General features: G+C 36.2%; 1 protein-coding gene across 2 annotated transcripts in view; it reads right to left on the bottom strand.

Annotated features, from left to right (window-relative positions):
• Positions 1-11,348, bottom strand: part of CUL5 (cullin 5) — a 33,725-nt gene extending 22,377 nt beyond the window's left edge. The window contains exons 1-7 of one of the 2 annotated variants that reach the window (XM_039322256.1): positions 11,325-11,348; positions 4,641-4,750; positions 3,916-4,015; positions 2,675-2,851; positions 1,488-1,629; positions 593-738; positions 431-511 (exon numbers count right to left, since the gene is read on the bottom strand). In XM_039322256.1, the coding sequence (XP_039178190.1) occupies positions 431-511; positions 593-738; positions 1,488-1,629; positions 2,675-2,851; positions 3,916-4,015; positions 4,641-4,750; positions 11,325-11,348 (780 nt within the window). Of the gene's footprint in view, positions 1-430; positions 512-592; positions 739-1,487; positions 1,630-2,674; positions 2,852-3,222; positions 3,278-3,915; positions 4,016-4,640; positions 4,751-11,324 lie in introns of those variants that run through there. The other variant, XM_039322264.1, reaches the window with a different exon arrangement.
• Positions 11,349-16,468: the final 5,120 nt, after the last annotated feature.

The following is a 16,468-nucleotide window of genomic DNA, read 5'->3' as shown; positions in this document are numbered from 1 at the left end:
CAATTATCAGTGCAAGTTGCTTATTTTACTAGTAGTATATAAGTCTTTATTATGATTGTCACACTTTTTCAAATTTACAAATCAATCAATGTATAGCATTGTTTTCTTAAAAGAACAAGGTTACCTTTCAACAAAGAACCACAAACACAAATTTGCTCATGGTTATGAAACAGCAACTATATGTTTACATTTTCAGAAACAGAAAAATCTACTTGGAAATAGCAATAGTTATCTTGTGTCACCTTCTGCAACAGAGAATTATCTCTGACCTTATAGAATTTCTGCTTTTAATTGCATACAATATATGTTACTATGTTAATGCAATCAGATATTTAAAAAAAGAAGGTTGAATATTTTCAGATTTGTATAAATAGTGTAATATTCTAAATCTTTTAGCATATTAATTCTTGGTATTATTAAGAGTACTTACTGCCTCTACAGAGTTACATTCACGCCTTGTTTCTAAATACCGTAGTGCTCTTTTTTCTTCTTCCTTTAATTTAGCATCTGCCTGTGCAGAAACAGAACATCATACCTTAAAATATTAATATTTAACCAACAGACTTCTTCAAAAGAACACCTTCTCACTTACATATTTCATATAATTCTGTACACCATTTTGCTGTAAATACGAAGGGGCTTGAGTTCTGTAAAATCTCTCTGTTGAATCTAGGTATGCTTTTTCAAAATTATCCCGATAAATCTGGAGTTTATCATCAGGATTGGAACACAGATTAACTGTAACAAGAAATGTCAAATTAAAGTAATTGCTAAGTCAATTCTTATGACTGTAAGAAATATACTTAATCTTCTTAAGACAATGACAACAGGAGTGGTATAATAATTTGAATATAAAATTACTACTTGTCAAAACAGCTCTCAAGCAATTTGGGAAATAATAAAATCTATTTTGGAGAGGCTGTTCTTGATGTTTTAAAGTCAGAAGGTAAATTGAAGATTTTTGGACTGACTACATTACATTCATAACTACTATCTTAAATTAATTCGTATTCCTAGACCATGGGTTTTGATTTATTTTTACATCCATTTTGTAACTTTTTCCTATGCAAAAAGCAATAATGTGGTAATTTTTAAAATTTTTCCACTGAAGTGTTTGATGTAAACCCTTATTTACCAGATGAGAAAAGACAAAGTTGAAGCACGTGAAAAAGCCTGCAGTTTCCTGGTCATTTAAACTTGCATGGAGACTTAAAGTTCTAACTTGGCATGGTAGTTTTAAGAAATTTAAGAATTTAGTGAAGTTTTTATTGCAATGACTTAAATCATTATGCAGTGTCACAGACATATATGTATATTTGTACATACGTATTACTCCTAAGCATTTCTAATAAAATTAAAGATACTTATTCTTCTGTTAAGTATACTTGTCAGCAATCTTTTTATTAGTGTAAGCCTACCTGAAGAATGAAGAATGCTACAATAATATTCATATACAATGTAATAATATCTTACATAACAAGACATACCATAAGATTCTCTAACACCAATGACAAGTTGAGAGTCAAATGCTTCTCCTAAACGTTCAGCATGGACCAACTTCATTGCACTGTCTTGAAGACGAGTTTTTATGTTTGAAAATATGGACTCATTCCAGGTATCTAGCATGAGCTAAAAATACAATAATAATTAAATAGCAAATATAATGGACCAATTTCTAAAACACAAAACATAACTTTTTTTTATTTTTAGATTTAAGGGATCTGGCAGATTTAAAATAAATTTGATTATCTCTCAACCAGTAACAAATATTGACATCAGCATATTACAGTAATGTTTATCTTGATGATTAAAATAGTCTGGTAGTAAAAATGTATTTTAAGAAACTCAGCATAAAACTACATAAAGACCTTTCTACCAAAAGTTTTCCCTCATTCTTTATGTTTCGTTACAATATATTTTTATCAGTCACCAACGTGACTGATAAAGCACATGCAAACAAGCATACCATGTAAATATCAATACTACCTACAATATATGCTGAAATAATAACTATGTTTGACAGTGGAAAGGAAAGTAGAATGGTAATCAGTGTGACCACACTTTAAAAGATGGCAGTATCACTAGAGCTATCTGGACTCTTCAGAAAATAACTGCTATAGCTGAATAATACTATTACTGGAATTAATCAAAATGGTAGAAAACAATGTGCATTCAAGTTATGTATAAGTCTTCCTCAGAAGATGTTAGAAAAAACAGGGAAGGGGAAGATAAAAAAACTATATATATATATTTTTTAAAAAAATGTGCCATAGCTATGAGGTCTATGGTTCAATAATTCAAAATTGAGTCTGCATTTATAAGCAGAGGGCACAATTAGTATTTAATTACCCTGGAGGTAAAGACTCTCATTGTTTGTAATTTGTCCTTGCCATAGATAAAATTCAAAAGCACTAAAAATAAGTCGCAGTCTTTATGTAAGCCAACAGTAGCAACCTCAGGGTTGTTACATCTGACTTAACTTTTCCCATCTCCTACTATTTACTTTTTCTTTTTTTTAAAAAAAAAAAATCTGCATGAAAAAGAATTCTGGATGAATCAAACCCTGCATATTCTTTAGTCCTATCTCATCAGTTCCCCCTACTGACTGAGGGGTACAGCATTTCATTGTTCTGCTTCATCATGAAACAAGGCTACACCGAAACCCAGCACTTACCTTCCGTACAATACTGTCTTCTACATTGGATTTTTTATTGCTGCCTTGTTTACCCATGAGAGTAATCTCTAACTGACAAAATGGCTTGGGTAAGATATCACATTGTGTGAAGAATTTACGCCATTCTACAATATAGGCTTTCAGTAATGCAGTATCATCTTGGTGGCTCAGCACTCTCTGAAAGCAAGACAAGGGCAAATACAAATACATTTTTAAAAGAATTTCCACTTTGTGAACAAACAGACATTACACCCCCCACCCATTTCATTTTGGATATTGAGGTTTAACTTCATCATATGTGTGTGTGTGTAATATATTACACACATAGACACACACACACACACACACACACATATTAATATGACATATATTTTTAGAAAATGTGCCTGAAATTAAGGAAACAATTACTAAAAAAAAATATCAAGAAGATGAAAGAGAGCTTAAGATGCCAGCTTCTTATGACTAAGTCTTAGAAGTTATCAAGCCACTGAAGCAATAATCTGAAAAGTATTCAAAACTGTGAATGGTACGTTAGTAGGCATGCTTACTTGGAGGTATGTTCTGAGAATTTTTGATGCTTAGCTGTATTTAGTCCCAGTACATCTGAATAGAAAATTATAGTTTTAACCAATCAAAATGCATACATTTAATGTTTTCACAGACTGCTTTCTAAACAGGTAACATAAATGAACTGAGAAGGGGTATCAAAATGTGTAATGAGCTGCTGAATATAAATAAAGAAGAAACAATATAAAAATGTGGTTCTGTAATATTTGAGTTTTAAAATGAGATGTTACTGACATAGAAGCATTATCAAGAGTTATTCAGAAAATAGAGGCACACAGTTTCTCAGGCAAAACACTCATATAGCACAATCAGAATGTTCAGTTCAGAGGTTAGTCTTAATTGTATTTTGGAGGCTTAAACTCAAGCAAACATGTATAGTATAATTTCATATTGATATATATGAAATATATACGGACTAAACTATCCATACCTAACTCCTGTTATTTTAATTGAGCCCAGATTAATCAAGACAAACATCTATACTGATTTTACAGTGACTAATTTGGTTTGAGTCCAAACTATAGTTGTACTTGTTACAGTACTGAGTATTTTTTGTGGATAATACACAGTATCCTGTCAAGAAGCATCTGAATGTGTTTGAGTTCTTAAATGTGGATGTAAAATCTAAAAATATATATATTGTTAAAAATACTTGCTAATTATGTTTAACTTACCGCTTGTGCTTGCTTAATAAAATCAAGGATATCTTCTTTCAAAGCCTGATGTATTTTTGCTGGGCCTTTATCATCCCACAGACAAACTCCATGGACATCTCTAGAAAACATGCACATTCAAATCAAGTTAAAATAACTTCTGAACTTATTTTACATGTTGTATAATTTATTTTACATGTTGTATAATAAATTGCTTGCTTGTGTGCATCAAAAATGCACAATCCCAAAAACCTAACTACATGAAATGCCAACAATACTATGTTGATCATAACTAGAGGTGGGGGAAAGGAGAAAACATTATTATCTTCCTGAAATTTAATACACATATTAAAATAAATGAATATGTAAATTCACTATTAGTGCTTGAATGGTCAATTAAAGAAGTAATCAGATTCTCATATTTTTCATTTGCAGATAAAAACCCAAGCATAGTTTTTATGACAATTGAAGCTAAAGATACAAAAGTTAATGTCCTATATGTTAATAGGCTGTCTTTTTTTCTTAGATTATCTCTTTTAGTACATGATGCCTCATCTTAATTGCTTTGGTTATAAATGTAAGTTCTTCAACAGCCCTTAACAGTCAGCACAGAAGTATTTAAAACAAATTCCCGTGAGAAATCTATCACAGAGTCTTCCTTTGAACAACTGCTCTGATAAGACACTGCAGAACAAAAAATAAATATTTTTCTATTCCAAGAAATAGATATTTCAGAAGTTACTTACGAAAATAGATCAAACCATTGTTGTTTAGTAACAGATTCCTGGCGTAAAAGCTTTAGAACAATTGGGCGCATAAAATCCCATTTGTCTTCAAACTGAAGTGATCCTTTATTCTTTAAAAGGAGGAAAAAAAAGAGTTTAGTTCAATGGAAATGTGTATTACACCTCAGCAATATTCAGAAGCTTTCCCAATGGGACTTATTTCCAAACAAGCATGTATAGTATTGAAACTAGAACAAGACTGATGTTAGACAACCTAGCTTGAAATAATTTATAGCAGATTATCATGTGAAATCCTATGATTACATAAAATGTTGTTTGCATACCTTGCAGAAATATATATATATATATATGAAACACATGAATAACAATAAACAGCTTCGTATTTCAAATGTGCTAAATGTGCCACTGTTTAAAAATATCATGAAAGAAAATTACTTCTCATTTCTTCTGAGTGAATAGCTCAAGATTCCCCCCCTAAATAATTATGTAAAATTGGATTATCCAGGGGACATACTATACTACAAAGTACAGCACTAGGAATCTACCATTTTTATATGAATCCAACATACATATCAGCAGTGTTTTGCAATAAATTATTTTGGATCCATATAAGCACAAAGGGACCTAATGTCACATTGTTCTCATTCTAGTCTATTTCTCTGAAAAACTGCTATCTCCATATTAAAATATGTGGTGAAAAGGGAAATACATTTTATATAGCTGACAGTAATAATGTTTATATAGTGATATCTGAGCTGCTCAAAGACAGAAAAGATTAAAATTGCTGTAAGATGTTGCCATTTTATTGAAATTTTAGATTCAAAAATAGAATGTTATTAGCCAAAAAATAACCAGTGATATCAAATATTATCATCATTTCATTATAGACTTGCCTCTTTGCTCCTATCATGTTTTTCTTTACATGTTTTTCTTTGTGGATTAGTTTTTTTTTAAAAAAACCCTTCAGTTTAAGAAAAGAGTCAAGAAAAATTCATAATTAAAGGAACATACAAAGTGAGATGTTCAAATATAATAATGACAAGTTACACTTATTGTATTTATAAGTTTGCTTCTACATATACAATCATCCTTCTTGGTCTTTTACCAATTCTGTCCCATAAATATTCCTTCAAAAGCAACATATGATCATGCTACCTCTCTACAACCTATTAGCATCATGGTAACTCCCTCAATGTGACAGAGAAAGTCCACTAGGAACATTCAAATTCAGCACTGCACACAGTGTATGAATTATTCCTTTCTTAATGCTGTTTAGAATCACCATGTGTGAGTTGGGCAGCCATAGAAATCTATTTAACAAATAAACAAACAAACATCTAAGATAAGACTCTCAGAGTATCTTCATGAAATCAATTAATTTTACAAAATGTAGAAGAACAAATCCCCTATTTCTTCAACATTTTTGACTGGGGTTATAATGATAGAATGTTTTATTGCCTAACCCCTTTACCTATGCAGATATTTTACAGAAGCCATTATTTTACTATTAAGTAAACTACAGTTAAGCAACCCATGACTTAGGTTCTTTGTGCAAATGCAGGTAAACATACTGTACCTATATAACAATTTTCTACCAGCTTGTTCCATTGTACACTACCCACAACAAGATTTCTAACTTAGTAGGCAAGATTTCCGCTATTCTCTTTATGAAGTACTTTTATAGACCATATTTCAGAATGCCTTTCTTTCCTTGCTTGATTTGAGCATTTCGCCGATACCTGATTCTGAATAGAAGCTCATTGCTCAACTTGAAATCTTTTTCAAGAAGAGACATTAATAAATAAGATTCATGACTGGTAATTAAATATCAATAGTTGAAATGAACATAATCAATCATAAACTGTCACAAAGCTTAAGTAGAAATGCTACCATATTTTGAGTACTGCCTGCAGACAATATAAACACTAAGACTACTATTTAGCTAAATTAATATAATGGAAGATTTTATAAATGTTATGTTCTTTCCTTTATATCAGTGGTTCTCAACCTTTTTAATGCCACGACCCCCAACCGGTCGTAAGTCGAGGACTACTCAACTGGTGCAGCACCGTTTGCAGAATGGAACTTTTGGCGGGCTCAGCAGGGCAGAGACAGCCTGGACAATTCCTATTGGCTTTTGAAAGCCAATAAAATTAGACTCTATTCAAGAGAGTCTATTCTATTCAAAAGCCAATAGAATAAAAGGGAGTAGCACAGCTAAGGAAAAGGGGAAAAAATGGCGGACTGCATTGTTTGGCGACCCCCGTGAAATGGTCGTTCGACCCCAAATGGGGTCCCGACCCACAGGTTGAGAACCACTGCTTTATATAGTCATGTTATGCTGTCATTATCCCTGAGAACTTTACTGATACTCCTGAATTTTTAACTCTCAAGAAAAAGTTTACTACATTATAGCGAGGATGCACGTACTTCTAGAAATAGATTATACTATGAGCCTAGAGCATGAATGAACATGAAAAATAATTCCAAAGATTATTGAATAAAACTACAATATGCACTACAAATCTGGTCTTTCAACAGTGTGATCAGTTCAACATTTCTCACTAACAATATGGCCTAATACAATTTTACTGAATAATCACAATTGGATGAGTTTGTAAAACATGCTTAAATTATAAACCAAAGTCTACTAACCAAAATGACTGAGTTCACCTAAGACATTAAACAGATTTCATAATGCCTTAGCAAACTGAGCAAACTTGGCAACTGTAGTGTAGTGTAGCTCTACTGCAAGAAGATAAGAGGTGCTATAATCAAGGACTTCATATCAGCCCAATTTAGAACTTTGTTTCTACTTGCTTTCTTCTCCCTTTCAAATCTTGGAAGTTAGAAAACTTGGAGGGTAGGAGGAGTACAACAGCTGTTTAATTTACAGGACCACCTGGACCCACAAATAAAGCAAAGAAACAAAGAGGTACAGATAATACAGCAACAAAGAAACTGGGACAAGTGATACTACAGTAGCACCACCTGTATGGGCTTTGTGCAAAAGGGAAAAAAAGACATCGCAGTATATGCCTGTTGATTCCACTTTTATTCTCCCCCAAAAAAATATTTATAAAAATGCAGCCAATGCATGTTAGCCATAAGAATATTATGTTTTAATTTGTGCTCTGGAATTTCAACCAAACTCAATGCTATGATTACACACACACACACACACACACACCTTTGCTTCCTTCACCTTGTACCCTTCAAGAAGGGTACAAAAGATAATTGGTGGAGAAAATATGAAGGGGGAGGAGATGAAGGTAGAGACAGGAAGGTAGCAGGGATTAATGCTCTATCTTCAACAGACTGAAGAGGAAGGGGGGAAGGGGCTGATGAACTCGAGATTCCTTGCAGAAAGAAGACTCAATTTTGAGCTAACTTTTTTTCACTAATCACAGTAGATAAATTTATTGGTTTGATCCAACAAATCAGGCTGTTCACTGTAGAAACAAAATAAAACCCTTGCAAAAAGACAATATTAAAAAAAAGCTGTAAAAATAAATATTGCCTCGGAGGGGATCATGTCTTATCACAAAACTGATCAAAATATGTCTTTGATCTACTTCTCAGTGAACAGAATGGCACTTCATAATAATAACAAGTATTTATCTAGATTTAGTTATGTATAGCTAACAAAATTTATAAATTCAGATAATTCAACATTATTTTTTCTAAAAGCTACTATTAATAACAGTGTAGGCCATTTTGAAACACCATGCATGAGGAATTAATGCATGAAAGTTAAAATCAATGTCAGGGAGGCCTGCTCACCTAAAACTCTTTTGAGCACCTAAAGACAGTTCTCCTGCAAAGTGCATCCCATTAAGCCATAGCACATGTATAAATCATGTCAATAGTAAGGTGTTGTAAAACCATGGTTAAGTAAGTCATAGTCTGACATGATGTGTGAACTTTAGTACTAGGAACCTTAACACTATGGAGTAGAGAGTTGGTCTCTGACAGAAGGCCACCAGAAGAGACTAGAAGCATTTGAAATGTGGATTTACAGGCGGCTGTTACGTATAAGCTGGGCTGACAAGATCAGAAATGACGAGGTGATAAGCCGCCTGGGAAAGCCAAGGAAAATCATCGAAACAATTAAAAAACGAAAATTAGAATATTTCGGACATGTGACGCGACACCCAGAAAAATACGGCATACTCCATTTAATCCTCCAGGGAAAGATTGAAGGCAAACGAGGTCCAGGCAGAAGAAGAACATAGTGGCTTCAAAATCTAAGGGACTGGTTTGGACAAAACTCAGCAGCACTTTTTCGTGTGGCTGCTAATAAAAACAGGATCGCCAACATGATCGCCAATGTCCGATAACAGATATGGCACAATAAGAAAAGAACTCATGTTGCTTTCATTGTTATGCATATACGTGTATTGATGGTTTAGGATTCTTCCACCCCTGGATACGTGCCAAGAATGGTATTAATTTTACTTTGCACACATTAACATTTTAACAGTTTTATTAAGCGAACCAGTATTAGGACACTCAGAAATCTAGAAGCAACTATGGGTAGACTTCTGTTTCCAGATAATCTGGAATATTATCAAGATAAATTCTCAAAATTCATTTGGTTTTCCTCCCACCAGATTAAAAGCCAGAACCATGCAATATTTTCACAGATGGCCAAGCGACATAAGATTGGCATCTTCAAGCATACCCATTCTATTCATAAACACTAGAAATTTTGAGAAACTAATGCATTTTATGAACATCCATCATCCATCAGATTAGATTTAGAAGAATATGAACAGGACAGTAATATAATAAGAGCCATATGAATGCATGTTGTTTCTTTACAATGCTCAGCACAACTTGATCGAAAAACATTGATTGAATTTTTAGTTGGCAAACCTTCAATGGGCAGATTAATCTCATATATATTTAAATATCTGTATGGTTCAAAAAATAAAAGTATTTTTGTATGATCCATTTTAACATTTGACTTTAGTATTATTATATACTATTTCTTATTACTGCTTTTTACCTATTTTTGAGATTATGCTCATTTTTAAAATAAATCTATTTATCTAATCATTAGAAATCACAATTTCTGCCCATTCAGCATTTATATAAATTTCTTTTTAATGTTGAAAATGTTGTCAGTGAATAATTTTAAAACAAATGTACTTCCTTACAGCCACCATTTCTGAGCCATAAACTAGCCCTCCAAATTTTAACCTTAGTATTGTGTGAACTACTCAGTGAATTCAAGTGCAGACTAATCTGAGCTATATGAAGCAAATAGTAGCATAATGTAGAATAAACAGAAGCATAATGTAGTTTTAATCTATTAATAGTTATTTTAAAACATTTAGTTCATATCCACTTTTATTTTGCATATATGTAAGTGATTGCGTATGCTTTCTTTTATGAAATGTTCAATGTTTCATGAGCAAGAAAAGCCTAATTAATGAAAGTAGATTACTATCAAATCATTGAACAAAATATACAAACACAGTAAATTAAGTAAAGATTTGTTAAAGTATATCAGATAGAAAAGATTTCAACTATATTTCCAATTCTGAAGATCAACATTAAATTCAAGCTACTAGCCATGCTCAACACTGAGAAAAAATACCTGCACTAGAAATCTCTTTACCTTTACCCTCAATAAGTATATTTCTAAATTCTCTGAAGCGTATATTCACATACAAATGTCCTCTCTTTCCTTTTACTATACTTTTATTCTACGACTACTTAATGGGAAGTATAAAATATTTAAAACATAAGAGCACATTATCAAGTGGACTATTTCATCACACTTTTCAGGGCAGGTTAAATGCAGTATGGAAACAAATGGCTTTGGGGATTTCTTTGGTAAAGTGATAAGACAAAGTTTATTTCCACCCAGTCAGCTACCTGCAGTTAAGGATAGCCAAGCAGAAAAAAATCTGATCCATGAGATACCAATCAAAGCCCCTCAGAAAATATTGGCATTCATGTTGGCATTCACACAAGCAGCCACATTCAACATAACCATGCTTCCCCCCCCCCCCCTCACCACTTCGGGCCAGCCATTCTCCCTCAGCCCAACCCACCTTTTGAGTTGTGGTGATGACAACAGGAGGCATGAGAATTAGCTGTTTTTAATATATATATATGATGGAAGACTAATAATGATAGCACTCTCATCCATAAACCATTATTACAGGGGCTGAATGTACACAACATACTAAGTAAAATTCTGGCCGGATAATTTGTGTTATTAAGGTGTGCACAAACACAGTCAGCTTAGTTGGTTTATGGTGATGCAACTGAGTCCATTCAGGCAATATCGGGTTAGCGCGTTACATGAACCCAGCCTCTCACTCTCTTTCTCATCTACATGGGCTGGATCTCTAGGTCGGTCCCCCTTGTTCGGCCGTGGTTGGCTAAAAAAAAGGGGGGGGGCTTACCGCTCATGGGTGAGGGCATTGCATGAATAAACTGTACGGATGTTGTTCAGTTTCACAGGACCGCGGAAGTTAAAGGTAGCGCGGTCACGAATACAAACCCCACGTCCCTCCAGCCCCACTTATTAGGGCTCCCTCCGTCACTCCTCCATTTCCTGACGGCCCTCCCTTCCCTTCCCTCATGAGCTCCTCCAGCCCCGGGGCTGGAGCCAGTGGTCGGACGGGCCAAGTCGGGCGAGGGGGTGCCCGCTTCGCTCCCTCTCACCTTTAAGAGATTAGACGCCGCCATATTCTTCCCCCCCCCAGCCCACGCGCGTTTCGGAGCACGGCGGGGCCTTCCCGAGCCAGCAGCTCCGGCGCCCTCCCCGCTCTTCGGGGCCGGCCTTCGGGCTGAAGCCGGTCTCCGTTTACATGGTCTCAGACGGCCGCGGGGGAGCGAACGAGCGCGCGGCGAGGCTCGACTCTCGGCTTGTCCGCTTGCTCGGCGGCGGCGGCGGAGGATTCGGCCTTCTGGGCTTTCCTGAAGGCCGACACTTTCAGCGCCTCATGGCGATAGCAGCCCCGCGGGATTCCAGGGTCTGGTGGCGGGAGTAGCAGCGGCAGCGGCGTTCCGGCTCTTCGCGAGGGGCCGGCCAAGCCCGCATGATGCGGTGCCGAGGAGAGGAAAGTCCACAGCCGGAGGAGAGAGCGCTGCCATAGCTCTCCCATAGCGCCATCTACCGAGCGGAGGGCATTCTTCCGTTCCCTTGGGAGGAGACCGGGAAGAAATGTCGTTACCGCTTTCCCTCTCCGGTTGGTTGGTGGGGCGGTTGGTTTTGGCCACCGCACTCCTGCGGGTGAATAGTAAAAGCTGTTAGCGGTGGGCCAGGTCAGAAACTGGTTCCAAATTGTGCTTGCACTCGCCTGGCAAATTTAAGCGCGCATGGTCCACTTACTTTACTGAACAAATGCAGGGAATTATGAACTGAGCACCGAGGCAGTCTTGCAACACAAGTCACCAGAATATAGCCGGCGAGTTGGTGTTTCCCTGTTATAGGTGCCCTTGCATGTATTCAAAGATATTCGTGGCAAGCTACCCCACCTGGCCCCAAATTAGGCCTTCTTTTGCTCCCTTGAGAATTTGGATTAAATTACTATATGGGTACTCTTGTTGCAATAGATTCAGCAGGAAACCAGATTTTGGATGTTTAATACTGCTGCTATTGCAAAGTTCTGGGGCAGAGGCATTCTGGGGGAAAAGCACCAGAATGAAAGGTAGGAGGATAGGATTGGCTTAGCTTTGATAGTCTATTAGGTAGGTCTACAATAAGGTAGAATGAGGAATGTGCACAATGGGTTATCTATCTCAGTTCTTCTGGAATGTAAACCTGGTCTAATCAACTAGACTTTGAGTTGAATAGATGATTTTCTGCGTGTATGCAGATTGAGTGAGTGGAGTTTTGAGTTCATAAAGTGGACAATACAAGTTGTAAACCTAGGGAGAAGGAGGTCAAAAAAGTCAAGATGGTGACTGTGACTGCCTGATCAAAGCCCCAGTCCAGAATATCAATGTAAAAAAGCAGTGGGACTTCAATCAAGTGGTTGTAGCTGTCATGTTGACATTTTTTAGTCTTCCAGGGGTACTCGCCAAATGTAAATTTGTTTAGTGACAAGATTTAAAAAAAAAAATAGTAGAGATCCTGCTTTATGGTTCTTGATGAGAATGGCCCTTTGAAATGGATTTTTTGGACATTTCTTGACATTTTTCTTCCTGCTAGCCTCATTCGTGCCATATTCATAATGTTTTCATGGAACAGATACAAGGAAAAGGAAACGCCAACATCCCAGCTTATAGATAAGGATGGGATATGGGATGAAGACATAGATATCTGTTTGTAACTTTACTAAACTTGTAAGATCAGGTGTCATATTCTTTCTTCATTTCACTCTTTCTTTGACTTTTTTTCTTTTACTTTCTTGGCACTTTTTATTCTTTATTACTTTCTGAGTTTAGTTTGTATTATTTTTTATCGCTGTACTGAAAATTGTCAATAAAATTTATATATAAACTGATCCTTCCTATAGCTATCTTTTATTGCCAGTCTGCAAACCCTTTGGTTTTTTTCCCCTTCCATTCAATCATGCCTTATTTTCAGAGACTGCCTTGAAAGTCCTTCACTTTTCTTGGCAAGCAATCACTTTTCAGAAATTATTTACTATTGTCTCCCTTTCTAAGGCTGCAAAAAAACGACTGCCCAGGCTTCCTATAGCTATCTTGCCAGTCTGCAAACCTTTTGGTTAATTACCTGCAACTGCACTAAAAGTCAGTCTTCAGGTAATATTCGTAACTAGATTAATAGATTGAGCCAATGGAGAAAGACATACAGGAAAAAGATATTGACAACAAGTTGAAAGATCTTTCATTATGATTTGGTCATCTTTATCTGCTCAGTAAAAATCTTTGCATTCTATTGGTTTATGCAACAAAAATACAACTGTGTGACTAGTTTATTGGTTCTTATCTCTTTCGGGCCTTTTTTGCAAATATATCTAAAAGCAGGTTTATATATTTGATTTATGTTTTATTGGCATCACTGTTAAATGGAAAATCAATTTTCTACCTAAGCCAAATGGATTATAACTAAATATCACAAACAATTAAGAAAAATGTTTTGTTTTTAACAGTACTTCTTTCGTAGACCTTTAAAGATTCAGAAAGTGATTTTTTATTACATTTTATTATTAATAAGAGTCGCAGAAGAAAATATTTAGTAATGTGACAAGTTTTTGGTTTCTCTGCTACATATAATTTCAACAATGGCAAAACACTACAATTGAAAAAAATCCACTGGTGCAGAATGCATTACATTATAAGCATTGCAAAGAACAAGAAGATGTTGTGTGCTGATTTATGCTCCATCTGACCAACTATAGAAGCAATCCAAAGTTTGGGACAAGTTTTCCATGCCTAACTTCAGTAGTCTTGGAAGCTAAGTAGGACTGAGCCTGGTTAGTACTTGGAAGAAGACCACTGAGAAATCCCAGAGCTTGGATTTGCAGATTGTTGGACTCAATGATCTCCAAGGTCCCTTCCAACTTTATTATTATATTATATTATATTATATTATATTATATTATTTGAAGCTAACCTAAGTCATGGTAAAACTCTCCCACAACAAGACAATAGCAGATTGCTGCTATCAGCTTGTCACAGAAACATGGATGTGTTTGTGACGTGACCAGAATTGAACATCATTCAATTTCCTGGAGATGTTTGAGATTGAGATTGAACTTGATTCCTTTTCCATGAAAAGCAAATGTTCTATCAGTGAGCTCTAGCCTAGCATACAATTTTTGCATATATGGCTGTGTGTATGTGTGTGTGTGTGAGAGAGAGAGGGGGGGGAGAGAAATTTTTCACTTCAATATATGGAGGATTTTAATGGACAAAAGAATTTAATAGGTGTAACCAAGTATTTAAATGGAAGGAACAGGCATCACATTTTATACTGCTTTTCAGAAATAAGGGTAAGTAAACCAAATCAGAAATTGAATGGAATCCCATGTTTCATAGTTCATTTCATGTAAATTCTAAGAAGCAGTCGTTTATAAGCAAGAGTATTGTAGAAAATAGCTCAATGCTTATCAGATTTTGACTTAAAGATTCTTGCTTGCTTGCTTTTTGGGTGTTTGGCTAATAATATCCTCCAATGACAACTTCTCATGTTCTATAAGTGAAACAGAGTCACTAGCAAATAAAGGACTGGCTTCTCCAATCTTTGTATGCAGCAACTGATAAAATGTCTAGTTTTGTAGAACCCGATTAATGTATAGAAGGTTTGGCATTTAAGCTAACTTTGAAGTCGAGAGGGTCCAAACTTGTCCATCCTGGCTGGGTGTTTGGAAGCTGTAGTTCCAATACATCTGGAGCATAACTTGTTATAGCAGCCTGCATTATAATTAGCATTCTGGGGGAAGAAAGAATTTGGAGCAGTATAAAACTTCTTTTGGCCTACATATTTCATGTTACTTAAAAAAAAAAAAGTGGGATTAGGTAGCCCTTTAGTAATGTGGAGTGCTGCAGGGGGCAGCCTCAATTGAGGGGATTTCTCCATTATTCCATCTCCAATCATTTATTTTTATTTATTACGATCATAGTGCCTGGGGTCAAACTACCTCTTTATGGTTAAGAAAGTGGATCCTGTTAGATATCAAGGGGAAGATGTTCCACAGGGCAGGGACTATTGTGGAAAACGCACACTTCCTGGCTTTCACTAGATGCCAACATTTAATGCAAAGGATCATAACATTAAGTTCCCTCCAAATCTTGGTTGACACTCCAAAGTTTTTATTTCAGATTGTCTAGAGCACAGGTGTCCAACCTTGGCAACTTAAATTTAAGACTTGTGGACTTCAAGTTCCCAGCATTCCCCAGCCAGCCATACTGAAGTCTGCAAGTCTTAAAAGTTGTCAGGGTTGGATACCAACCTCGGGTCGTGGCCTACAACCAGCCATGAGCTGTTCGGGCTACTGAAGCTGCGGGCAAGCAGTGTCCAAGTGTGTCTATGTGCACTCCAGTTGCATGAGCGGCGGGCATGCTTGCCCGGTGCTTGCACAAATGGAGTTGTGCGCATACTCACAATGAACCATCCTTGCTCGCCACTCACAATGAACCATCCTCTCTCCCCCCCCCCAGTCCACACAGCTGGAAAGGTTGGGGAACTCTTGTCTAGATGACGTATAATGAAATTTTGATGACCTTAGTTCTATGATATCTCTCCTACGTTCCTCGGTTGGAAATCATGACTACCACTTTTATATTGTCCTTCTTGGTCCTCCTCCAGTTCTGCTGCAATTATTTATTTATTTCATTTCTTTATTAAATATATATGCTACCCGTCTCATTGTAACAATGACTCTGGGTGGCTTACCGCATAATAAGATAATATGAAAGAATTTCAGATTAAGAAAGATTAAATAAAGACAAAAAAAATCAAGAGAACAGGCGACCTGGGAGTGGGGACTTTCTTTTGACCCCCTTAGGCACCCCCAGCATTGAGTGTCCCTATCAGGGCCTTAAGTCAGCTAGCAGAGTCAGGTTATAAGGCTCTTCTGGAAGTCCAAAGTGTGGGGGACAACCAACAGGACAATATTCCAAAGGGTGAGGGCCATAGTCCAAAAGGCTCCCTTAGACCCTGCCAGCCAAAATTGTTTGGCAGCTAAGATCTGAATAAATCTCAAAGGTGTTTTTTTTTTCTTCAAAAGGCAACTGGACTGTTTTTTCCTTGAAGAAGATGAAAACGTTTCGCCTCTCATCCAAGAAGCTTTATCAGTTCTGATGGTGGGAAAATGTTTCGCTTCTCATCCAAGAAGCTTCATCAGTTCTGATGGCGGGGAAATGTTTTGCTTCTCTTCTGAGAACCAAAACGT

The sequence above is a fragment of the Crotalus tigris genome, unplaced genomic scaffold, assembly GCF_016545835.1.
Source record: "Crotalus tigris isolate CLP2741 ecotype Arizona unplaced genomic scaffold, ASM1654583v1 scf7180000017607.2124824, whole genome shotgun sequence".
Lineage (NCBI taxonomy): Eukaryota > Metazoa > Chordata > Lepidosauria > Squamata > Viperidae > Crotalus > Crotalus tigris.
Note: the sequence above shows the minus strand (reverse complement) of the source record. Positions and strands in the feature narration are given on the sequence as shown.